The sequence below is a fragment of the Littorina saxatilis genome, linkage group LG2 (genome assembly GCF_037325665.1).
Source record: "Littorina saxatilis isolate snail1 linkage group LG2, US_GU_Lsax_2.0, whole genome shotgun sequence".
In the NCBI taxonomy this organism is placed as follows: domain Eukaryota; kingdom Metazoa; phylum Mollusca; class Gastropoda; order Littorinimorpha; family Littorinidae; genus Littorina; species Littorina saxatilis.
This window is the reverse complement of record NC_090246.1, coordinates 88,769,765-88,778,062: the sequence shown is the minus strand read 5'-3', so window position 1 is coordinate 88,778,062 and position 8,298 is coordinate 88,769,765. Positions and strand designations below refer to the sequence as shown.

The following is an 8,298-nucleotide window of genomic DNA, read 5'->3' as shown; positions in this document are numbered from 1 at the left end:
TTTGTACTGTCCGTTTAGGTTTAGGAAAACCGAGATTCAGGTCCCTGTCTGTGAGCTGCCAGGCGGCAGAGACCATAAAGCTAACAGAGCAAGGTGTGTGTTATCATTTGGGGTTTTCCTTACAGCGATCTCGAGGACCGAAATGCCACGTGGTCAAAGGAGGTAGGGGAGTGGACATGGCCGGTGGGAATCGCCTCCATCAAATTCCGCTGTCCAATGTCTGTCACATCCACATCAGGTTCCTCTGGTGCTCTTCGCACTTTCACTTAGTCTCTACAGAAAATGTGTATTTTTGCATCTTAAAAGAAGCTGTAAGGAGTGTCTAAAGTGATCGTTAAAACTGTCAACTGAATGGCTGAACTAGCTCAAGGATTTTCCAACCACCGCACGATGGAATCATTTAACCTGTAGCTTTGGGAAGGACATTAAAATGAATGCATTCGAAGCGAATTTATTGGTTCTCAGGTCATGCGTGTCACCTTTCGAGGTATTAATGCAGAAAACTTTTCCTCCACGGAGGATAAGAGCCTCGGGATTATCTGATTGATTTACATTTCCTTATTCCCATGCCTTCTAGTTGCATCTAATCGAAACGTGTATGATGAAACAGCAAGATCAGATAGGTTGCAGTGAGGCAACAGTGAGGCAACGTGGGAAGTGATGACAAGATGAGATCGGGGACAGCGACACAGGAGGCGTGGCTGCAGCAACACAGATCAGTTGCAGTTAGACAATGTGCGATATGAGACAGTCCACAGTGCAGTGTGACTAATAGACTGCACAATTCCCGCAGCTGACCTCCCGTGACCCTGCAACAAGTCTTCCCTCCCCTCCGTTACCCCCCCTCACCTCCCAGCTCCCACCTGCCTCACCTGCTGAAGGTGACCGTTGTTCCGCCTGACCGTTATTCCAATCGTGCGTGTCTGACAACCTCGGCCGTTTTTCTGGTACCTTCATTCATGTGTGCTGGCATCTCCCCCCCCCCCCCCCGCTTACCTACTCCCCCACCCCACCCTCCACCCTTGTGTGTGTTGTTACCTGGTCTGTGGTGTACATGTGCACCCCACGCGCCTAGCTTAGGGAGGTGTAGCGATGGGGGAAGGGGGCGGGGGCGGCGAACGAAGCGAAAGTGGAGTGAGTGCCGGAGGGTGTAGCTCCGTCTGCACAATATTTGTTTTTGTTTCCAGCCCACACCTCGCGCTCTCTCTGTACAGACTATCTTCAGGCACCGCGATGCTTCTGCTGCTGCTGCTGCTACTACGGCGGCTATGGCGGGCCCCTCTTTTCATCAAACTCGAGTGTGAAGTTAGAAAACTTTTTTGAAGGGGGGTGATTTCAATTTAATCTTGTCTGTTCATTGATTGAAAAAAGAGCCTGAACGTAAGCAAACAGCGGCGTGTTTTCCTTGGCCTAAACGGCGGGCAACCCCCGAGTGGTCCGTAGTGATGCGGTGAATGAGCGGCGGACCGGTCCCACTGTCGGGAGCGGAGGGGTGTCAGGTTGGTGTGTCGGAATTCCCCGCTGTTGTGGCCGCGGCATTCCTAGCTCGGTGCGTGTGGCTGCCTCCCCTCGCTCGGGCCGCCGTGTGGCCCTGGCTGCCAATCTGTCAAGTGTCACAGCTTACAGTCTGACATGATATATTGCTACAGCCGTCATTGGGGGGCGCGAGGGTCACTAAGCGCTGCACCCCTCTCCACCCCCACCCTCTCTTCTCTCTCCCTCTCTCTCTCCTTACTCCTTCTCTCCGTCCTTCCGTCCCTGTGTGTGTAGCGGTAGCGCTTTACAAGCAACGGCCGCCTCAGTAGAATCGCGCGCCAGGCTCAACGCTACCTTTGGGTGTTGTAGGGAGTTTTTAGCGGCGCCGTCAAAGCAGCGGCCCTGGACCCAAGGGGGAAACATGCTGACCCCCTAGAGTCACCGTGTGTCTGGACATACTACGTCCCGTTACTCCATTGCTCGCTCTCTGTCTTCACCCTTGTCGCCTGTGTGTTCGTCAGTGTGTCCGCGCCTGGCCATTCCACCATGTGCTGACCCCACCGTGTCCTCGTGTCTCTGGACATCCACCCTGTTAGTCCATCACACTCTCTTCTTCTTGGACCGCCGCCGCCGCCAACGTCGGTGTGTTCGTCAGTGTGTCCGCACATTGTCATGTGCTCCACCTGTGCTGGATTAGCTGTGGAAGCCGCCATGCCTGTGTGTCCGTCAGTGTGTCCGTCCTGTCCGTTATGCTTACCTGCCGCCGCAGCCACCGCTGCTGCTGTTGCTGCTGCCGCCGCTGCCGCAGACACCTGCACCGTCAGATGTCTTCTGGAACTGGTGAGTCTGACGGTCACCGCCTCCTTCAAGGGGGAGCGGCAAGTGTTGGAGTGTCGTGCTGAGAGGAGAGGGGGGAGAGGAGGGGGAGTGAGAGGAGGGGAAGTTCTGGAAAGCTATCCGTGTCTGCCAGTGTTAGGATCGATGTTTCTTGCGTTGTGAACTGAGAGAGAATGATATTGTGGCTGTGTTAAATTTTCGTCTGTGCTCTGTGAATTTCAAAATTAATTATTGTTAAAATTTGGACAGAAACGTTTTTTGGGAGAAATAAAGGCAGTTGAACATTTTGTCTTGACAGTGAATTTTTCAGTCTTGCCAATCTAATGATAAATAACAATTGTAGGGATCAGTTAAGTGTGGAGGAACGATGAATGATTCCTGTACCATTGCAGCACTTATTCCTCTTCTTCTCACGTGTTGCAGCTATTCATATCCTTCTCGGTTTTAAAAAATATCTGGAGGGAAATTTCGTTTGAAACAACTTAGTCGTCCTCGCTTTTAACTTATATATTTAAGTGTCAATTTCTTTGGAATTGTTATTTTATTATTATCTTTTAACAAGTTTTGCGAGTAAAAAACCCGCTGTGGTATATATTATATCCCCCCCAAAACAGGGCTTTCATGGAAATTTGAAGGAAACGATATGTGGACATATTAAAATCGAAAGTGAAAGGAAGCAAGGATGGCTCCTTATTTGGGGTGTTGGGGGGGGGGGGGATGGGGTTAAACAATAGGGTGGTGATGGGATGTCACAATAAGACAAAATCTTTGCTAAGAATGTCATCAGTCACTCATCCTAAGAGGGACTCATCACGGCAATTCACTGTGTCCCAATCCTCTTATCCCTTTATCTATGGTTGGGCTTTCCGGGGCGATTCTCTAGTCTACCATTGTTCGGGAGCGATGCTTCCTGTAGATTGCCACGGTCTTTTGACGTCTGCGTCCCTCTAAGTCAGCTGATGCCTCTTGGCGCGGATTGCATTGTCATTGTTCTTCTAGCTCTCTCTGCCAGTCGTCTGCGTAGAAAGGAGTTTTGAGTTTTATGTAAGGCGTCTTCCGGGTTTGAAGTGCATTGCGCACTTTTACACTGACCGCATCGTTTATGATATTATTATATTTAAGTGTTTGATGAAGTACCATATATGGTGACAAGTTATGAATGTCTGTGTTACTACGTGTGGATCTTGTTCTTGTTGTTTTGTCTCATCCTGTTTGTCTTCGTAGTAGCTACTGATCAAACGTTTCATTTTTTGTGCACAGTAAGTAGAAAATTGAGCATTCTGTGTTTCAAAAACATGTGAGGTAAATCGTATGTGTGTGAGAGAGAGAGAGAGAGAGAGAGAGAGAGAGAGAGAGAGAGAGAGAGAGAGAGAGAGAGAGAGAGAGAGAGAGAGAGAGAGAGAGAGAGAGAGAGAGAGAGAGAGAGTGAGAGTCCTGTGTAATGACTGATAACCGTACAGTTACAAACATTTCATGTCTTTTAAAGCTTTGTCTGTATTGCTGTAATAACATCTAAAAAAAAAAAAAATAAAACACCCCAGAATAAAGCAACAGTTCCAAGATATTTTCAGTGAATTTTACTTTAAGTTTAACACCAGTCATTTAATGTTATAGTCAATGCAATATATAATCAGTTAATGTTACTTTAATACCAGTCATTCAATGTTCTAGTCAATCCAGTATATATTTTGTTTTAACACCAGTCATTGAATGCTCTGGTCAATCAACCTTCCGTTTACTGCTCTCCACAAGTACCGTTTACTGATCTCCACAAGTAGCGCAAATTCTAACCAATTCAAATGATGCCTGATGGAGTCTGCTAGACAATGTTCTCTGTTTTGAGGAATAATCACAAAATCCTGCTATAGTTCGTGTGTACATTCTCTTTTAACAGTGTTACAAAAACGGACAATCATGTTTCACTCAGAAAAGCGTCAGTTTTGAACCATTATTTTTTTCAGTAAATTTGTTTTGTTCAGAACTTATGGTTTACCAACAGAAATCGATGTAATTCAAGTTGTTTGAATTTTGAATGAAAACGTCTCTTCAGTTTGCCACTATGGTCTAATTCAACTTGTGTGAATTTTGAAAGAAAACGTCACTTCAGTTTGCCGCTATGATGTAATTCAACTTGTGTGAATTTTGAAAGAAATCGTCACTTCAGTTTGCCACTATGGTGTAATTCAACTTGTGTGAAGTTTGAAAGAAAACGTCACTTCAGTTTGCCGCTATGATGGAATTCAACTTGTGTGAATTTTGAAAGAAAACGTCATTTCTGTTTACCACTATGGTGTAATTCAACTTTTGTGAATTTTGAAAGAAAACGTCACTTCAGTTTGCCGCTATGATGGAATTCAACTTGTGTGAATTTTGAAAGAAAACGTCACTTCTGTTTACCACTATGGTGTAATTCAACTTTTGTGAATTTTGAATGAAAACGTCATTTCTGTTTGCCGCTATGATGTAATTCAACTTGTGTGAATTTTGAAAGAAAACGTCACTTGTGTTTGCCACTATGGTGTTATTCAACTTGTGTGAATTTTGAATGAAAACGTCACTTCTGTTTGCCACTATCTATGGTGTAATTCAACTTGTGTGAATTTTGAAAGAAAACGTCACTTCAGTTTGCCGTTGATGCCCACATGTTTCCCAGTTGCTTTGAAGGAGTGGAGTTCACAATATTGAGCTTCTTTCCGTGGAAGCACGTGTTCAAGTTGAGCTATGAATTTTTTGCTCTCTTTGATAGGAACGCCTGTTTATATAAAATTAAATCGATGGACAAGAGAAAATTGATAAGAAACAATAAGAACAAAATATAAATGTAACTTTGGACGATAAGTTCCGGTGGTGGGAGACAAAACGAAATCAGATAGGAAAGCCATACAGTCTTTCTACCTCCATGTCACACTTGACTTGTACACTCAATTAGTTCCATTTTATTGTGATGTAAGCTATGACTAAAACAGTACATATTACAACTCCACATTTGAAGGATGATTGGGGCTACAGTCTCTTTGTTTTTCAGCGAAAAATTATTCAAAGATGTTTTGGTGGCCCATACAGGAAGGAGTTAGGAATATCGTGTTTTGTTACTTGATTCTGCTTATACCAGTCTCTTCAGATTAAGAATTAACAGCAAGTATGTGAAGATAATCATATGTGGCAGAGAAAATAAAATCAACAACAACGAAAAACGAAAGAGAAGAAAAAAGAGATTCCAACGAAGCAGGATGGTGAAACAGTTTACAATACACAGAGAAGGGTTAAAAGTACTAACTGCGTCACTTTTTCTGTAGTGCAAAGTACTGCGATTTTAACTAATTTTACGTAGCTTTTAATGGCGTCAGAATAAGATGGGCAGGGACTGATAACGGACGGAGGCCGTTGTGACTTGTGTGTAGAGAAGCGAGCAAACGGGTCGATTTTTTCCCCGATGTACTTCCATGCTAATAGTCATACGCACATTTATCGGTGATCACGCTCGCTGTCACGAGGGATCAAGCCAAGCGAGAGTCTCGCGCCGTCTGATTTGCCCATTTGTGACACGATTGCGGCAAGATTGAAAGGAATCAATCTACATCACTTTGGCCAATACACCACCCGACGTGTTGACTAATGGACAGTGCGGACATGTTTTCATCACCGGACAAAAGCTAGCGGCATCGGGGGTGCGAAGTGTTAAATCGGGCTGGCTGTTTAATGCGGTGTGGACACACACATTTACACATGACAAGCGCGTATTAATAAATACACTGTGCGCTTTTTGTGTTAACACGAGGCATTGGAAATGGTCATGATGCTGTCAGATCGTCCGAATCCTCCCCTCCCCCCCCTCCCCACTCCTTCATTCTCTCCCGGATACCGCTGTCAACACCCACAGAAAAAATACGCAGATTTTGTTATGGAAACTTTATTGAACTTCGAGATGCTTCAGAACTTAGTAAAATGAGAATGAGGTAATGAAGAGACGTGTAGCGCATTTAATTGTATGCAAACAGAAAAAAAACTGTTCGGTAAGACAAGGATTTGACTTTTGTCTTGTATACAAAAAAATCTAAATCTTTGTTCTCTCTTAAGTTTGTATGTTTAATCTGAAGTGGAATCATGGGAAGTTAGGGCACTTAAAAATAACAGGATGTACCACGAAAGTCTCGATGGTTTCTTTTTAGCAATATTATTTTACATTACAGACAGCCCAATATTTTCGTCTAAACGGCTGAATCTTTGTACTGTGAAATAACAGTTTCTGAAAAGTAGAATGCCTTGTGAAAGAGTTTTGGCTAGAAATAAACCGATACTCTTAGTGTGTGTGTGTGTGTGTGTGTGTGTGTGTGTGTGTGTGTGTGTGTGTGTGTGTGTGTGTGTGTGTGTGTGTGTGCAGTGTGTATGTATGTATGTGTGTGTATGTATATATGTGTGTGTGTGTGTGTGTGTGTGTGTGTGTGTATGTGTGTGTGTATGTGTGTGTGTGTGTGTGTGTGTGTGTGTGTGTGTGTGTGTGTGTGTGACAGAGAGAGACAGAGAGACCATGTAACTGTTGTAATCCCCTTCTATTTTTTGCGATGGTCCCAGCTCCGATGAGTGTATGAACTACTTTCAGTGGAATTGACGATACTTGCAGCCGGAAGTGAAGCTTCGGAAACGGTCCGAACAGTCGTGTCAGTCTTTTTTTTATTGCAAAAATACCATGCAGCAAATGTACGTTGCCCTTGGGAATCTGCAGTAGAAGTTCTTGGGAAGAACAAGCCATGCAGACATGAGATTATTACGCCGATTTACGGTTTTCCGTAAATTTCGAAGTTCCGAGAGCGTTATATCTGATCTGGGACGCTTTCCAACGGAAAGCATGAGAACACTGTCGAGTGCGTCGTCATTCTGCACGTCATGCTCTGGTTCGAATATAATTATGTCATCATCCAAAAAAATAGTCATAGTCTCGTGTTTGTTCAGACTTAAGTGTCTTGCAGAATTTCTCAACAACAATGTTTTTCCCCATTTTAATTTTCTTTGGAAACCAGAAGAGACCGATCAAATGAGGGTTCAGCTATTTTTTTTAAATTAATTGCTGACGTGTTTATATTTTTGTGACCATAAGAATATTGTGAAGTTTTATTAAACTGCAGCGAACCCGCAATACGTCCAGCTGTTCAGCTTTTTAGATAGATGCTAGCTTTCATCCTGACACTCGATGACAATAGTCGGAACAACCTCTTATTTTGTTGCTTGTCTGCTTTGTGCAACACGCAGTAATGTGTTATTTCTAAAAAAATAAATAAAAATTGGTAGCTGTTAGTGTTGTGGCCGAAAATCTGCTATGGCATGCTGGCTGTTGTTTAATATTCGAACATACTGCGTGAATTTTTAAGTCGGGATTTCCCTTGCTGCATGTATAGGAGTATGTTAGGCGCACGAGCGCTGTTTACTCGGTAGTAGAAGCAGTGTACATAGCATGGGTGGGAGTTCCTCCGTCTCAGACGGATTTCCGTCTCAGAGAAATTTTGACAATTTTTTTTTTTTTTTTTTTTTTTGTTTTTTGCGGGTTTGTTTCGTTTCGGTTCGAATTTGTAACTCAATCGGCATCCGATCCGTACTTTACAATTGCCATTTCCGGTTCCGTCCGCTTTGTGTCTGCCATTTTGAATCGTTCAGAGGATGTGGTTTTCGGGCTGTTTTCGTCGGCAAAATGCGCTTCATCACTTCTGAAATCGAAGCCAGAAGCATCGATAAAGGGAAAACTAATAAGTGGTTGAACAAGTGGTTCGAGAAGGAGGACAAGCTGAACCGAAGGTACGAAGTTTGGCTTCGAAAAATAGACGAGGCTGGTGTTGCGTATTGCATCCTGTGCGATAAAAAAGTTGTATACGGAGCAAACGGAGGGCGTGCACTCGAAAAACACACGACTGACCCTAATCACGACAAAGCTTTCCGATCACAGAAACATACGTCAACGTTACCGACAGCTTCACTGTGTTATGCCAAATGGAC

At 43.9% G+C, this 8,298-nt stretch overlaps 1 protein-coding gene across 6 annotated transcripts in view; it reads left to right on the top strand.

Moving 5' to 3' along the window:
• The window catches only part of LOC138960073 (protein pangolin, isoforms A/H/I/S-like), a 97,500-nt gene that overhangs the window by 58,531 nt on the left and 30,671 nt on the right, over positions 1–8,298 (top strand). Inside the window, exon 1 of one of the 6 annotated variants that reach the window (XM_070331800.1) lies at positions 1,179–2,316. The exons of the other annotated variants lie outside the window; for them this stretch is intronic. Coding sequence (XP_070187901.1) covers positions 2,149–2,316 — 168 coding nt within the window. The 5' untranslated portion in view covers positions 1,179–2,148. Of the gene's footprint in view, positions 1–1,178; positions 2,317–8,298 lie in introns of those variants that run through there. 6 annotated transcript variants of the gene reach the window in all.